Source organism: Podarcis bocagei, assembly GCF_964188305.1.
Source record: "Podarcis bocagei genome assembly, chromosome: 15".
Classification (NCBI taxonomy): Eukaryota; Metazoa; Chordata; class Lepidosauria; order Squamata; family Lacertidae; genus Podarcis; species Podarcis bocagei.
In genome coordinates, this window is record NC_138141.1 from 42,521,290 (window position 1) to 42,538,333 (window position 17,044).

A 17,044-nucleotide genomic window follows, 5' to 3' on the forward strand; every position below is an offset into this window, starting at 1 on the left:
TAACAAAGCTCAACAATTATAACTGAAGTAACTAAATGTTCTTCCCCTTTTTGCCACTGTTTCATTCCCCTTCCACTTCCTCCTGTGTGAATATACAGAATGTAAGCCCCTGGGGGCCGGGCCCTGTCCTCTCATTCTTTGCAAAATGCCATATACATGGGTGGCACTATAAAATTAATAGATGTTAATGTATGGTTCCACATAAGGTCAGGTCTAGCACTGGGTGATTTATCTTCTGTTTACCTGTGGCATTTTTGTTTTGTAGGTATGAATACCGTGTGGAAATGGTCCACCAGTCCACTAATGATCCTGCTAAAAATATCATTCGAGAGTTTGCGTCTGATTTTGAAGTTGGCGAGTGCTGGGGTTACAACAGGTTCTTTCGACTGGACTTGCTTGCTAATGAAGGCTACTTAAACAGGCAGAATGACACCGTCATCTTAAGGTACTGGAGAGGCCTACTGCGCAAGTGCTGTAAGGGTGCAAGATGACCACAGATAGCTTTTTGAGGGTGAACAGTAGGAAAAGGAACCTCTTGGCACTACATCCTATATGGCGGGGGAACAGCCCTTGCCTCACTCTATTACTGTATGTAGTGTCGTAATGGTGAGAGGAGTTCAATTTAACTTGTTTAGTAGGCCTGTCTCTTTAAAAAGTTCTCAAGAATGTTAATTGAGTAATCATTGCCCAATAAATGTGAATATTGGCTGGACCTCCAAGTTGGTGCCTTTTGATGTATGAAGACTTTGCAGATTAATAGATGCAAGCTACCTGTCACTGTTACAGGGAAGGGTATTCTCTAATATAAGCTTTAGCTGATTTAATTCACTGATTTAAATTAGCAGCCTAAATTTTTAGCAGCAAATGGGATGAAGCTGGATGGCTCTGTCCCTTCTTTCAGATTCTTCTTTAACAATGGTGACACAAGGTTGCTGTCACAGCTTTGTAGAGAACCCAACTGCTAATAGAACATGCATTATTCTTGTATGGGACTTTTGTAAGCATTGTGAAGTTTTCCCCTCCTTCTGCCCCCCACAAGGTTCCAGGTGCGGTCACCCACCTTCTTCCAGAAATGTCGGGATCAGCACTGGTACATTTCTCAGCTGGAAGCTGCTCAGACAAGCTATGTCCAACAGATAAATAACCTTAAAGAGGTGAGCAGCATTGTGACACATGAATGCTAAATTGAGGGACAATGCTATTAACTATAGTGGGTGACTGATATTTTGGGGGGCATGTGTATTGGGCTAATTTGAACAATGAAATCATGAATGTTAGTGTGTTGTGCTTGTTTCCCAGACTGCTGAGGGTTTAGGAACCTTATTTTCTGTATTTTGAAATTGGAAGCATGCTTCAATTTACACTTGGGTCCATAGGAAGTTTTCTTATGTTGAGTCATAACTTTGGTCCAACTAGCTCAGTACTGTCCACATTGAGAGGCAGCAGTAGTTTTAGATGGGGCATTCCCTCTACTACCTAGAGATGTCACTGGGGATTGAACCTAGAACCCTTTTTCATGCAAAGCATGTGCTCTGCCCCAGGCTTCCTCAACCTCGTTCCTCCAGATGTTTTGAGACTACAATTCCCACCATCCCTGACCACTGGTCCTGCTAGCTAGGGATCATGGGAGTTATAGGCCAAAACATCTGGAGGGCCGAGGTTGAGGAAGCCTGCTCTACCCTTTGTGCTGCAGCATCTTTCCAGATGTGCAAGAGCTGTTTGCCTTTAGAAGGACCTACCTCTGAATTTCTGCATGAGTCACTGATCTGGGTGTGCTTTCTCAGGCAGGCAAAGCTGCTGCATCTGGAGTGATTGATCCAATCACATCCAATGTAGAGATGTGCCAGAGCTACCTGTCTCCAGGAGAGGCTAATTGGAAAGAGAAAAGTGAATCAGGAGTAGATGTGGTGGGTAATCTCTTTGGGTATGTCACTTGGGCACTAGGGAATATCTAATTATTTTCTCATGGCATCACAGCTCTTGCTGTCAGTCACCATGCGGTTTGCGAACAACTGGTTTAGTATTACAGTCGTACCTTGGATCTCAAACGTCTTGGCTCCTGAACAAATTGGCTCCTGAACAATCAAAACCTGGAAGCGAATGTTCCGGTTTTCGAACAATTTTTGGAAGCCAAACGTCCGCAGCTTGTGATTGGCTGCAGGAATTAGAAGCTGCACTTTGGTTTCTGAACATTTTGGAAGTCGAATGTACTTCTGGAACAGATTCTGTTCGACTTCCAAGGTACGACTGTATAAAGAATGTTGGCTACATTAAACCTATGCCTTCTGTTTTCCATATGTGCATGCTTTATTTCCTTTTTCTTTTTTAAATGACAGAGGCTTGCAATCGAGCTTTCTCGTACCCAGAAATCCCATGGCATGTCTCCCCCTGATACTCACCTCAGCCCACAAAGTGATGATGGTCCAGAAGCAAGACCTAAGAAGTCAGGGTCAAACTCTGAAGTGCATCTTGAGGCTGTGGCCAGCACAGCATCTGCTAGAGAAGCAAAGGATGACGAGGAAGAAAAAATACAGTATGAAGACTTCAATGTAAGAATCCTCCTCTCCTGCCCTGGTGAATTTGCTGTAATGACCAAACCTAGATCATGTCAATGGCCCTTTAGTCCAGCATCCTGGATTCACAGTGGCCTACTAGATGCCTCTTCTGAGAAGCCCAGAAGAAGCTGAGCACAACAACTACACTCCTCACTTGTGAATCCCAGCAGCTGGTATTCAGAGGTACACTGCCTCCGATGGTGAAGGGGAGAACACGGCCCATGTGGTTATTGGCCTCTGATAGCCTTCTTCTCCATGAATTTGTCTGAGTCTTTCAAAGCCATCCAAGTTGTTGACCATCACTATTTACTGTGGGAGCAAATCCCAATGTCTATAGACCAGCCTGTGCTAATGGAGAGGGGTTGTGCTTGGTAAGCAGAAAAGGGTAGATGACAGGTACACATCTGAAAACAGTAGCCAACCTATTTTGCTAACTGTTGCTGAGTTGTTTGAATCTCAAAATAGATTACCGTACATCCTGGGTGGTACTGAGGGACATCTGCTAAAGGAGCCTTTTATCAGTGCTGAAACACACACCCTTTCAATGTCTGTGCCCAGAGCATGCAAATCTGTGTTTAGTGTGGCTGAATTCTACTATCTTGCATAATGTATAATGTATAATGTATTCTGTTTCTGGTAGTCCTGGGAACCTTATTCATTGACCACCACCTTGGCTTTGGAGATTTCAGAAGGCAGTTTCAGACATGCAGTATCTGTTTTTAATGAATAAGACCTAGAAAAATTGTTTCTTAATCAAAGTAGAGATTCTCAGGGAGCTCAGTTCTGTACCTAAAACCATGCCTTCCTTCCAAGAATGAGGATGTTCTTAGGTACTCTGTCCCACTTACTTACAGTTAGCAAGCCAATAGACATTACTCTTGTTCATTCCATGCTGTGAGAGGAAACGTCCTGTTCTGCCATGCTCCAGGCATCAGCAGATCTCTGATTCTGGAATAGGGCCAGCTACCCTCTGGAATTCTGGGGGTATGGGCAGAGTCCTGTGTGTTCCTGGCTTACATAAGAATATAAGAAGTGCCTGCTGGGTCAGACCAATGGGCCATCTAGTCTAGAATCCTGTTCCCACAGGGTTCAGCCAGATGCCTGTGAGAAACCTGCTTCCAGAGTTCCCTCTTTCCAGTTAACCAGCTAAACATTAGTGTCACTGCTTTCTCTGCGCCAGGATAACCAACATGGTCCTCTCCAAGTGATGTGGACTCCATAATCCCCTGACTGTTGGCCACGCTGGCCGGGGCTGGTGGAAGTTCTTGGGCTACCAGCTGGAGAGCAGCATGTTGGCTGCCCCTGCTCTGCCCTGCACACAGAAGCATTATTTCAGAGCCATTTTTGCATGCTCTTGACTGCAGCATGAACTCTCAGATGGGGACCTTGATGTCGATCTTGTTGGGGAGGACGAGGCAAACCACCTTGACGGCAGCAGCTCTTCAGCTAGTTCCACAGCGACCAGCAACACAGAAGAAAATGATATTGATGAAGAGACCATGTAAGAGACCCTGTTCTTGTTCTGCCATCTTTGTTGTCTATTGAAATGGAAGCGCCTTCCATTTGGAGGCGGGGTTGGGAGGGGAAATCCTACCCTACATTATTGTTGCTCCCAAGGCATTTAACAAAGCATAAGGACAAATGAAACACCGTAATAATTTTTTATCTATTTTATTTATTTAACAATATTCAGACAGCACATGGCTGCAATAAAACCTGTAAGCAGTTTACAAAAAAAAACAACCCAACATAATTATCAATAAAAGGACAGGTATTGAAAAACATTCAGAAGATAATGAAAATCAACAAGCTAAAAAGACATTAAAATTCATGTCAGTTCTACATGTCTGGAAAGGCTTGCCTAAAGAAAAATGTCTGGAGAGGCAGCACAGAGGTGCAGAATAAGTATTGTGTGGCACCTGTAACATTGAAGCAGTCTGCACTTACAAATACTTGGCTTCTTTCTAAGACTACATGCCTATACATTTCAAATGCGATGTTTTTTTCCAGTGGTCTATGCTTTTAATAGAATGAGGGTTCAAGGGCTGAGATAGTGATGAATGAGCAGAATGAGTATTTTTAGCACTGGGGTATTGTTTACGAGTTTTTTGGGGGTTGTTGCTATTAATTTTTTAATATCTTTACTTTGGATCTAATGATTCATGTGGAAATTGTTCAGTCTGGTTGTGTACTTTTTGATGTTTTGTTTATTGCTTATTACTACATTTGTTAAGCTTGTAGTTACGTATTTTTTATATGTTGCAATCCACCTTGAGCATGGTTTTAACTTTGGAAATGTAGCATACAAATAAAACAATTGATTCATTGATTGATTGAGATAGCAGAATGAACTGTACCACTTCAGAGTGTAAGTGGGAGATGAAGTGGATATTCAACACACTTGTGGCCATGCAATTGAACTTGCCCTCCATCTCCTCTCCCTATGTGCCCCCTAAAATTTGTTCTGGGGGTTCCCCAAGCAATCTAGAACAGATTTGGGGGGGGGTGCAGGGGGAGAGGATGGGGGAATTCTGTTGTGGAAATGGAAATGTTAAAGGGTAGAAAAAACAAGTCTTCCTGCAAGGAGAAAACTAGTAAAGCTAGAACCTTTTGGATACCTACCTTGTAGGAAGTATTGAAGTAGCTGAAGGGGTAGAATCCATTCCAGCACCCTGGGACCCTGCTGCTTCATTCTGCCACATATATAGACTGAGCCTTAGATGCTAGTACTTGAGTGATGTAAGTGCATGTGTGAAAGAGTGGTTTTATCCCATAACAATGAATTTGCTAATCTGTGCAGTTTAAAATCTGTGAAATTCTTTTAAGCACAAGTGATTTTTCAGAACAAAGGCTTCAAAGGAGCTCTTTGTTTTTGTTTAATTTGTTTCTTAGGTCTGGGGAAAATGATGTGGAATACAATCACAACATGGAGCTGGAGGAAGGAGATATTGTGGAGGAGGCAGCTTCTGCCGCAGCAGGTGCCTCGGGTATGAATGGGACCCTTTTTTCATTAAACTGCATCTTAGTATACGGAGCCTGCTTTCCATCCTTCTCCTTGTTCTCTCACTGCCACGTCAGAGGCAACGCAGAGCTGTGTATTCTGCAGGATTTTCTATTTTTGGAACTGCTGCATCATGTACCGTATGTGGAGATTATTGCAATGTAGGGCAGTCTTCCCATTGGCTCACAGTCATGGGAGGTTTGCAGCTGAATTTCCTTAAGGGCTTTTAAAAAAAGCATCAATGGAGTGCTGACGCTTCCCAGTCTTCTTTTTTAAAAAGAAAAGAGAAAAAGTACTCTTAAGTAGAGCCAGTGGTTGATTTCCTCTTTTGCCTTTTACTCATTTTCCTTTTCCCTTGGGAGTGTTGACACTTTATCTTAAACAGTGTGATCTTACTGCATAAGCTTCCTTACTGGGGTGAGGAAGGGATGAAATGTGTGAACCTCTTAAGTATCAAGTGGAGAGGAGTCCAAGGGAATAGTGCCTATACATCTGACTAAGTCAGACACAGATTCTTCATCTGTGGCTGGGATTTTGAAAGCTCTTGGAAGGTTTCTTTTTAAATAAGCACTTAAGATACCAGTTCTAGCAAAGATCTGTCAATTATCCTGTTGGGAGGGAAGCGTTGATGGTGTTGTATTGCAGTTCTCCTTATAACTGTCTAAATCCTATTGTGGCTCAGATAGCAATCACTGGCATACGACAGTTAAATTATACCTCTGTTAGAATTCCTTCTGAGCCAGGAAATTAATTCATATTTAGCTGATTAATACCACCCCCTTTACAGGAACAGAGGTGGAGGCATAATGTCTGCAGAACTAAGTGATTGATTGTGTTCCCTAGCCTTCTCTTTTTAAAAGTGTTTGCTGTCTGTAAAATCCTCCCTCACTGGTGTCTGTCTGTAACCCACTCAATTCTGAGGAATCTCCAATTTTGCTAATTGCGTGTTCTTAATCACCTGCTTTGCCAGAGCCCCTTAGTGGCTTTTTATATGGGTGTTTATTTTCCCCATTCAACTAACTTACAGCTGGCAACTAGATACACTGTTTCCCTGCACAGACTTTTGCACCAAGAGTAGTCTGGCTACAATCCTGTCAGACACACATACTGGATTCGCTATTTGGGAGAGTGGAGGTTGGCAGCTGCAGTGGATGGGGCACTGCCCCACCAACCTCAACCTGCCCTCAGCCAGCCTCCGACTGCCTGCCTTCTTACTTACAACCAGGCCAGGGAGTGGTGCTGCCTGTTGGCTTCCTCCTCCTTAGTGTTGCCCTTGTACAACTCAGCAGGGAGAAAGGTGGGAACAAAATTAGAACTATCAGAGCCAGTGTGGTGTAGTGGTTAAGAGCAGTAGACTCGTAATCTGGTGAACCGGGTACGTGCCCTCGCTCCTCCACATGCAGCTGCTGGGTGACCTTGGGCTAGTCACATTTCTCTCTGAAGTCTCTCACCCCACTCACAGAGTGTCTGTTGTGGGGGAGGAAGGGAAAGGAGAATGTTAGCCGCTTTGAGACTCCTTCGGTAGTGATAAAGCGGGATATCAAATCCAAACTCCTCCTCTTCTTCTACTATTCTCCTGATGGTTTCTCTGCCTTCCATCTCACCATCTCACCAGTCCCAATGGACGGCAGCCACCCCTGACTTCAGAAGGCCTCCACTGCTGCATGTGAAGTGCTTTGGACATTCTTAAAGCGTTATAGAAACACTAAGCATTCTTCTCCTCCTTCCAGGTGGGAGCCACGGCTATCCCACTGCAAGCAGCCGCATGTCCAGGAGGGGAGGAAGCGCACTAGGCTCTTCAGCCAGTAGCAGCTTACTTGACATAGACCCTTTGATATTAATTCACCTGTTGGACCTGAAGGACAGGAATGGGATGGAAAACCTGTGGGGCCTACAGCCGCGCCCTCCTGCTTCACTGCTGCAGAACAGAGGTGAGTGGATGGAACCTCCCCCCCCCCCCCGTCATCCAATCAACAGCATTAACAGGATGGAGCTTTCTGAATGGTTTCCTGTTCAAATTGCTTTGCTATACTTGGAATGGTTTTTAATGTGAAGAACAGAATGTACTTCAATCATCCAGTTGTGCGTTTAAGTCAAAACCTTTGTGTGTCTTGGAATTGGCTGCTAAAGCTGTGCAATGCTAGGTTAGTGTCTGTCACATAGGGTCTCTTTCTGGGAAGGATTTATAGTCTGCACTAGTTTTCCCCAACCTGCCCATCCTCATCTCCTAAGATGTTTTAGACCATAACTTCCATCAGCTTCAGCCATCGTGGCCAATGGTCAGGGAGGATGGGAGTTGGAGTTTAAAATATTTGGAGGGCACCGGGTTGGAGAAAGCTGAACCCTGAAGACAACCAAGGGGATGTGCATGAGGTTGGATGTAGACATTTAGGGTTTTTATCCAGTGTTGTCCACATAACTTACTGTTGTTGTCCAGCCTAAGAATTCTCTAATAATACATTCCAGTTTTGTTTTCCTTTAGTACAGTAGCATACTTGCTGCTGCAGATGCTTCTCCTTGGTGTTGTTTGAGATGCCTGCAGTCCTCAGCCCATGGCCCATCTGAGCTCTTAGAGAGGCAGGCATGATCTCAGGGCAAACTAGCCATGTTTGCCATATTTCCACCTGTCTTTCAAACACTGGAGATGTAGCTTAGCCTTAACTGGGCACGTGCCAGAGGAAAGGTGACCTAACCATACACGTCCTTTTGTTGCTACAAACCAGTGAAGGTCAAACTTTAATGTTTTTATTTTGTTTGGAGTTAATTGGCCTGGAGCCACTGATACCTGGTTTCAGGTCACTTTGAAGCAACCATTTTGTTGACTTTAGAGAGCAGAGGATAAAATGATGATCCATCTGGTACACACACACACACACACACACACACACACACACACACACTTTTTCTTCTTTCCATAGCAACACCTCTTGTACTGTCAGCTCTAAAGATAGGAAGAGAGAGAGAAAGAGAGGCTGGAGCAGAACTTGGCTGCTGCAATCTGGCAAAATTAAGCAGGCTTCATGTTATCAGTAGAAAGAGAGGTGGCTAAGTGGCTTGTGAAGTTATCCAGATTCGTAGGCAGGGGGATAATGACAAGGTGGCCACTGACAAGGGAGCTCTAAATTTCAGCTAGGAGTGAGATGATGGGGAGCGAACTTTACTGCCGTTTCCATCGCCATGTTTCGTGGTACATGTGTTGTGATTCTTTGAGTGGGCAGAGGAAGAGATCTGATTATATTGTGTCTTGTTGGAATGCAGCTGGGATAACTACAGCAAATTTAAGGACTTAAATGAGCATTCTGATGTATATCCAGATGCACATTCTGAGCAGAACCCAGAGCTTCAGAGCAAAGGCAGTGCAGCTTCAGTTTGCCTTCACTCATGTGCCCGCATGGCTACATCTGATTGGTTTCCAACCGCATTCACTTTTGCTGTGCAGACTGCATGGTTTGTGCTGGTTCTGTAGTTGCCATTATGTATGGTGTACACAGAACAGCCAACAGAATGAAATCATGAGCTCTGTGATTGTGAAACTAGCTGGGGAGCAGAAAAGGCGTCTTCCGTGGCGCAAGGCCCAGGTATTTGCTCTCTGTCTATAGACATTGTCTTGCTGGGCTTCTAACTTTTCCCCTCCATTTCCTCTCTGTCAAGCATCCTATTCTCTCAAAGAGAGGGATCAGCGGAGGCACCAGGCCATGTGGCGTGTTCCGCCAGACTTGAAGATGCTGAAGAGGTTGAAAAGCCAGATGGCTGAAGTCCGCAGTAAAATGTCAGATGTGAAGAACCAGCTGTCGGAGGTCCGGAGCAGCAATGCTTCTGATGGGCCAACCGCTTACTCGTTTCCTGGTGACCAGGGAACCTTGGCTACTTGTGGGACGGAGAGCTACAACAAGCTGCAAGAACTTGGGAGGGAGCTGCTGACAAAATCGTCCCTCTCTAGCTGCTACATACGGAATTGTAAGTGGGGAAGGGGGCTTAATTGTCCCTTTTTTGCAGAATGGGGTCTGTCTGCCTGAGAACAGAAGTATGCTGCCTTTCTATAGCCTAGCCGTGAGTGCGCCTACTCTGAAGGTGGCAAAAGAAGCTTGATAGCACGCGCTCATGGTTCCATTGGAATGGTTTTAAATAAACCTTTCCAGCCAGACATTTTGATTTGTAGATTTACACATCCAGCAGCTTGGAAGCCTATATAGTTTTCTGATCCAATTTCAAACCGACTGCGCCTGTACTGTGAATGTTAAACAGCTCTTGCCAAAGCAGCCACCATGATGGTGGTTCTCTTGAGGGTTATTCTTACTCAAGTTAGTGGCCTCCTGGGATTCTAAGAATTCCAGCCCTGGGGAGTATTGAAACATGCAAGTGTTGAAACAATCCGAAAAAAGACTTTCAGATGAGGTTCCTCATGTGATGCATTTCTGGTGCTTCACACAGAGCAGAGCAGGCCTGCATAACTTGATCTACCAAGCCCGGCACATGCCTGAGCCTATTGTGGCTTTCTCCAGGCGCATTCCATGATGTTGCAGTTGTGTAGGTTGAAAGATCAGGAGGGTTATTAAGCTGCCGGGAAGCTGTGCTCTGCTTGATAGACTGCAGCAGGCAGGCCTGGTGTAGAAATAATTCATTAGAATTTAAATGAAGCAAAACCTTCAATAGATTGATTTGATTTATTACAGTCACAGACCAAGAAAAGTTGATGCAAACAGGTTCATTTACATAATAAGAGAACAGACAGAGGAGCCGAAAGGGACTTCTTCCTTTACTCTCTGCTTTCTCATTTGTATTGAGGATAGAGATAATTTAACTAATGTATGAAGAATCATCGCTTACACAGCAAGATAACAGGATTTCAGCGGGTCTACCGGGTAGAGAGTTCTTAATAACAATTAAGTAGGAGCCTCTTCGTGTACCTAAGGAGCGTAGGCTGCTTCCTTACCCTGGGTCAGGCCCCTCATCTCAATAGCTGAATATTATCTTCTCTAACAGTAGTTCTCCAGGGTCTCCAGCAGAGACAGGTCTTTCCTATCTGTGCTTCCAGAATATGCTTTTAGCTAGACACAAGAAACTGAACCTTCTGCATTCAATGCACGTGCTCACATTGAGCTGTGCCCCCACTAGATGCTCTGTGATCTCCCATCCCCAGAACTGGAATTACGAAGCTTTTAATCAGTTTAGGTGACAGATGTGCTTTGAGGTGCTCTGGTTTAGATACTAAATAGCTTCCGTTGTAGCAGCAGTTTTCAATGATGGAGAGTAATTAAACTTGCAGAGTGAGAAAGGCATGTGGGGAGGTTTACCCTAAGAAAGGGAATGTCCCATCTCCCTGGGGGGCAAGTGGGATGTCACCCTCATTTTCAGAGTCATTACTGAAAGGTGTGATAATGGTAACATTAATTGGCATATCTTTTTTATTTTTTGTTTTTTAATGCTGGTTATTTTAAATGTAGGTTTCCTTTTCTAAATCTTGCAGCCACAAATAAGAAAATTCATTCAAGCAAAGCTAGTCGAAGTGGAGCAGCAGGGAGTCTGTCTTTGCGAAGAGCAATGGATTGTGGTGATGGAAATCTTCACTTGAAGGGAGATTGTCAGATTTCCTCTGAAGGTATAAACAGGGTGTGTGGGTGTGGGTGTGGGTGTGAGAGAGAGAGAGAGAGAAAAGAAAGGAAGGAAGGAAGGAAGGAAGGAAGGAAGGAAGGAAGGAAGGTTGGTTTTCCTGGTAACTACTGCATATTGAGATTCCAAATTGCTGTTAATAGACCTTACAATAGAGCAGGGGTAGCCAACATGGTGTCCTCCAGACTCCATCATCCCTGACCATTGGCCATGCTGGCTGGGGCTGATGGGTGTTGAAGTCCAGTGACGTATGGAGGAGACCCCAATGTCTACCCATGCGATAGAAAGTTGTTCATAAACCAAACCACTCAAAGTATCCAGGCTTGACAATATACAGTACTTTCCAAAGTATGGATTGTGTGCTGCAACATTGGGATCCCATTGTTATAGCCTGGGTGGCCGTGTGACACACTTGCCTTGCCTTTCCATAGGTTGCCTGGGAAACCCAAAGCCCAGCAGTAGGCATGGCTCCCCCAGGTCCTTGACCAACGGCTGTGCCTCAGAGCCATTGTCTAAGCCCGAAGACAGGCAATGTGAAGTCTCAGATTCTGATGTTGGTGCATGTGGCTTAAATGGCATAATGCCTGTGGAAAAGGCCAGGAAAATAACTGCTGTGGGGTAAGTTTGTGTTGCTCAGTTAGCCTGTTTGTGGCTTCAAAGAAAGGAACATCATTTTAGTCTCATTTTGTGGCTTTTGTAGCATATTTCTCAACTTGGGGTCGCTCTCTTTTCCATCCTCTGCTTTTCACTCTTGGGAGATGCTCAATAGTTAATGCTACATATATAATAAATTTACCTGCACCCAGAAAACCACCATACAGTAAAAGTAGCCTATGTTTTCTCTGGCATGTGCCTGCTTTACCTTGTATTTGTTACAAATGCTGGCTGAAGTAGTGTGCTTGATAGGGGAGTATTTGCAGAGGGGCAATATGGTGGGTGATCCTTTGTAAAAGTCTGATAGCCATGTAAGGCCCCAAATTGCTGTCTGTAGGTATCCTCAGGCGCTCCTTTGGTGCCTGGCAAGGTCCCCTGCTCCTCCCATTTTTTTTTGAATAGTGTTTATTCAGATTGCACGGGCGGCTGCTTTTTATCTTTTTGGGGGGTTATTTAGGTGGGTTACCTGTTTGGAAAGGGGGTTCTGAACATAGCCACTTTTTATTCTGCGAAATTGATATTTTGGGGTGCCCGTGAAGGTTTCTTACAACTTCCAAATGTGCCTCCAGGCTGTAATCCCAGTTGCTGGAATCACAAGCTGGGAAAGTGTTGTTTCAGTCAGGTCCTGTTTGCAGCCTTTCCACAGGCATCCACTTGGCCTCTGTGCGAACAGGATGCTGGGTGGGCCATTTGCCTGACCTGGCAGCGTTCTTCTGTTCTCCTTACTTTCTTACGTAAAAGTTTGGGCATGGAGACTTGACCTTCTAGACTTGGTGGTAGTTGTCTGCATGATTTCAGTTTAACCCCAGCAACCAAATGCCTTTTTAAATAACAAAAGCTCGAGCTTCTTGGCAGTACTAGCTTAGCACTGAATGTCCTTGGCTGCTTTGTAAAACCTGCCCTGCCTCTTCCTCTTAGACCCAATTCAAATAGATGCCGCGTGGAAACAACAGAGCCTGCTGACTTAGAAAACAACACGGAGGCTGGAGAGCTGCAGGTGGTGCTCTCTGAGGGAGCCTCAGCAGCAGGGGCGGAAGAAGGTAAACCCAAGGCTGTTTCGGTTTTGCAGGGAAACGGGCCCAATAACTCAAATAGCAGGAATGTCTCTTCACATGCATTAAGGACTCAGTGACCTTGCAGGTTCAAGTATTGTGAATCTAAAGAAGCAGCTGTGGTGGTCGGTACAAATAGCCTTCTAATGAACTTCCTTCTCTTACTATTCCACACGTTTGGAATCTTGCAAATCACTAGCTGGAAAGCCAAGCTGTACTTGGTACCTTGCTTGGGGTTGGGCTTAAGTTAGTGGTCTGAGGTGCGGAGGGACTTTGTTACTTACCTTCCATGCAGGGCTCTATAATGTGTCGTTAGCCAGTGCAAAGAGAGGCTGTATTAGCATGCCTTCTATATCCAGGAGGCTCCTGGTTCAATCTGCCCCTGTTCTTGGATCCTTGGAGGACCTTCTTCCTGTCTGAGTAAACTGTAGGAGTTGTAGTCCAGTGACATTGGAGGGCACCAGGTGGGTCTAACCATTCAGCAACAGGAGTATCCAGAGCAGTGCTTTGAAGGTCAGGTGTGTACCTCAACAGACTGCAGAACAAGGCTCTGCTGTAGCCATGCAGTCAGTGGGTTGCCTCTGGGAAACATTTTCCATCTCTCACCTCGGCTCTTCCATCTGTGAAACTGGAATAAGTGGCTTGCCTCACAGAAGGAGGTTGTGCTAATGAGCAAAGGGGCTGTTTATCTCTCTTGAGCAGTGGGCTGAGGTTGCTGTGAGGTCCTCTTGGCAATGATTGTGGCTTAGTTGGGGTTCTTATGCATCTTTAGAATGCGATCTAAAGCAAGCTTAGCAGCAGTGGGGAAACAAGAGGCCACCCTGGGACAGGGAGTAGGTTGTTCATTTAGAAGGTCTCCCCACCCACCCCCTGCCACTCACACTTTTCTTGCAAAGCTCTGCCTTCTACCCCTGCAGGCATTTGAATTTCAATGTGTGACGGCACTAAGGTGCCAGCATCCACCACCGTTATCTGCGCAGGGCAGTCTTGCGTAGGTGTTGCAGGAGGCGTGTCTGACATCAGGCTGAAATTCCTTCTTAGTCACTCTGCTTTGCAGTTTGGCTGTCGTAGGAGGCAGCAGGAAGAAGGCAGACACACTAATTTATTGGTTTTTTTAAAACCTGCATTATGGAAAACCCCGTTCCTTCTTATTTCCTTTTGTTAAGGGAATTGGAAGCAGCAGAACCCTTTTGGTTTGGCTTTTTGTAGCCATGGAGACGGAGAATGTTGGCAGTTCTCTGTTAATACTCAAGGACAAAGTTAATTGGGAGCCTGATGTTGTAGTGTGATGCTCTGAGCTGGGGAAACCTCACTCTGACGTTTAGGTTCTCTTTGTATGTGAAACGGGGAGTGCCTTCCTAAATGGAGCTGCTTGGCAGAAGCCCTACAGCACCTTGGCCCTTCTATTGAAACTCCCCAGATGTGCTTTACAGCCTCTCTGTGATCTGGAAAAGTGTCCTGATTTGCAGGGTAGCACTTGGAGAAGCTGGGTGGTGTGAACCTGCTTAAGGAGGTTACGGCGCTGCCTTCAGCTGCTAAATATAGATAACGTTTTGACTTTGGAGCTTTTAGAAAAACAGTGATTCACTGATGTGCTGCTGGTGGCAAGAGGGCATGCTGGCTGGCTGGCTGGCTACCAACTGCAAAAAGCAGCTTAAATAGTGGAAGCAAAGACTATCATTAGGTGGATTTACTGAAGTAAGAGTAAAAAAGAGATTACGTTGGTCTGCAATGAGAACAACATGTGGCTAACAGTCCAGTCCTCAACATGTGAACTTCAGAACAAGTTATATTGATGTCAGCAGGTTTGACTTTTTAGTGCATGGAGGATTGTTTGTAGCAGACATGGAAGCTTAACATAGAGTAGAAAAGGAATATATATAACCTGTCAGTCAGTCCAGGCCATGAGGAATTCTTGTTAAAATTATAGCTTTCATTTAAAAACACACAAAAAACTAGGGACAATACGTAGTTGCCCACACATGTTTGAAAGTTAGTAACAAAAATGACTCAGAATTGGAAACTAGGAAGGAAGCAAAATGGAGAGCACTGGACTTTCTCTAAGGTTCCTTCTGTTCAGATGGAACCAGGCATCTGTCTAGTGATGGGTGCTGCTCCCATTGACCAGCGGAGTCAGGACATGGAGACTTTTCTACTGGGGAAATGATCTGGTCATATTTGGAAGTCCTACTCCCGAGGAAATACACACCAGAGAGGTAGCACTCAGGTATTGAGGCTGAAAAATCCTTCAGAGCATTCAGGCATCAGATTCCATAAGTCTCCAGGAGTAGAGCATCCTAATAGGTCCTAGAATTGCTACACTCCAACCAAACCTTACTAGAAACCCCTCTTATATAATACAAAGCTGCATTAAGTATTTTTATTGTATTATTTGTCTGAACTCTGTAAACCAGGGGTCGACAACCTGTGGCCCATGGGCCACCAGCAGTCCACGGGGGTTGTTTAAACGGCCCACGAGTCGCCCCCAAACTGAGCCGCCTGCTCGGCAAGTCCCCACCCGCTGTGCTAAACCAGCGGAGCGGGGACTTGCTTCCATGGCACCGGAAATTGCGTCTGCATATGCGCTGATGCCGGAAATCATGCCTACGCAGACGCAGGAAATCGCATCTGTGCAGATGCAATCTGGCCCATGGAGCGATCTCTGCGGGAGTGAACTGGCCCAGGTGAGGTAAACCTTGCCGACCCGTGCTGTAAACCATCCTGGGGCCATAGGACAGGGATCAGAGCTTTAAAAACTAATTTTCAAAAAAGTGTTGAAATATAACTAGAAGTGAGACAGTAACATCTGTCATAAAGAGTCCTTTCTAATGTTTTAACTAGGTTGGCCTTCCTAGGGTCATTGAACTTGTGGCTCAAAGGGCTGATGCATCCCCGTCTCCCAGTTTACCCCCATGGGAATGCAGATCTTGAGAGGAAACAGGTTTCCATTGCTAAAGAGAAGTACCCAAACAAAAACTTGGGACTTATCCAAGGTGAATCTGAATATCCTGCTCTGCTTGAGGATGAGGAACTGCTCTGTGACTCTGCTCTGAGACCCCTGAGGCGGTGGGTTTGCTGCAGCTTCATCTTTTGACTTGACTGCCCAACTCTGCCCACTCAGTTCTCACAATTCTGGGTGGCCAGTTTTGGAATCTTGCTGAAAGAGAATAGCCAAACTTGCAAGATTTCAGCCAGTGCCCATTAAAATGTGGAACTTATTTTGTTAATTGCATTGTCTCAAAGAGTGTAAACAAACTGTGGTGCTTCAGCTCTTCAATAATTTTCTGTGGTGCTGATTCCCACCACATCACTCCATAGGAGAGTGAGAGAATGATTTTATTCTCTTTCCAAGGCTCCATGTTGCTTTCTGGACCAACAAGGCTGGGAAGCTTGAGTGTTTTTTAGATCTAGATTGCAGTTCTCAGGGAAGAGACTGAAGCTGTTGGTGCTTTTTTTGAGAGCAGTTTCTAGAGCCTCAGCAATCTCTTCTCCTCCTTGCTGTGTGCAGCTGGGCTTTGCCAAAAGCACATCCTTCACCTCCTGCCAGGCATGAGCAGTGACAGTGACATTGAATGCGACACAGAGAATGAAGAGCAGGAGGATGGGGAAGCTGCCAGTGCCGCTCCAGATGTCTTCAGCCAGGCTTTCCAGTCCCAGCCTTCAAGTGACGGTAGGTAAGGAAGCTGTAGGACAGGGATCAGGGCTGGGGAAAAACTCAGCATCTAGGTCAACTGTCTCCCACCTGGGACCTTCCAGATGTTTCCGACTGCAACTCCCATCAGCCCCAGCCAGTGCTGGTTGGGGCCGATGGAAGTTATAGTTCAAAACATCGGAAGGGCACAGGCCAAGGGTGGCTGCCCTATACTTTGCAAATACTTTTGCTTTTCCTAGTTCTGTGAGCTTCTGATTTTGTACTGATGGTTCTTATCTAGTGCTACTCCCAATATTGCATCTGCCACTCTTTCTTTCTTTCTTTCTTTCTTTCTTTCTTTCTTTCTTTCTTTCTTTCTTTCTTTCTTTCTTTCTCCCTCTCTCTCTCTCTCTCTCTCTCTCTCTCTCTCTCTCTCTCTCTCTCTCTCACACACACACACACACACACACACACACCATAGTTACACTCTTGGATCCTGAAGATGCCAATATTTAAACTCTGACCTCCTCAGCGTTCCTAG

The 17,044-nt window shown here is 45.2% G+C and overlaps 1 protein-coding gene across 2 annotated transcripts in view; it reads left to right on the top strand.

The window, feature by feature from the left end:
• The window catches only part of TRIM37 (tripartite motif containing 37), a 39,968-nt gene that overhangs the window by 21,173 nt on the left and 1,751 nt on the right, over nucleotides 1–17,044 (top strand). The window contains exons 14-24 of one of the 2 annotated variants that reach the window (XR_014002473.1): nucleotides 266–445; nucleotides 1,040–1,154; nucleotides 2,337–2,549; nucleotides 3,920–4,056; nucleotides 5,448–5,542; nucleotides 7,287–7,487; nucleotides 9,208–9,513; nucleotides 11,024–11,155; nucleotides 11,598–11,784; nucleotides 12,739–12,860; nucleotides 16,381–16,546. Coding sequence is in view for 1 of the 2 variants with exons in the window: in XM_081172013.1 (XP_081028139.1) it covers nucleotides 266–445; nucleotides 1,040–1,154; nucleotides 2,337–2,549; nucleotides 3,920–4,056; nucleotides 5,448–5,542; nucleotides 7,287–7,487; nucleotides 9,208–9,513; nucleotides 11,024–11,155; nucleotides 11,598–11,784; nucleotides 12,739–12,860; nucleotides 16,381–16,542 (1,850 nt within the window). In the remaining variant the exon portion in view is untranslated. The remainder of the gene's footprint in view (nucleotides 1–265; nucleotides 446–1,039; nucleotides 1,155–2,336; nucleotides 2,550–3,919; nucleotides 4,057–5,447; nucleotides 5,543–7,286; nucleotides 7,488–9,207; nucleotides 9,514–11,023; nucleotides 11,156–11,597; nucleotides 11,785–12,738; nucleotides 12,861–16,380; nucleotides 16,547–17,044) is intronic. The other variant, XM_081172013.1, reaches the window with a different exon arrangement.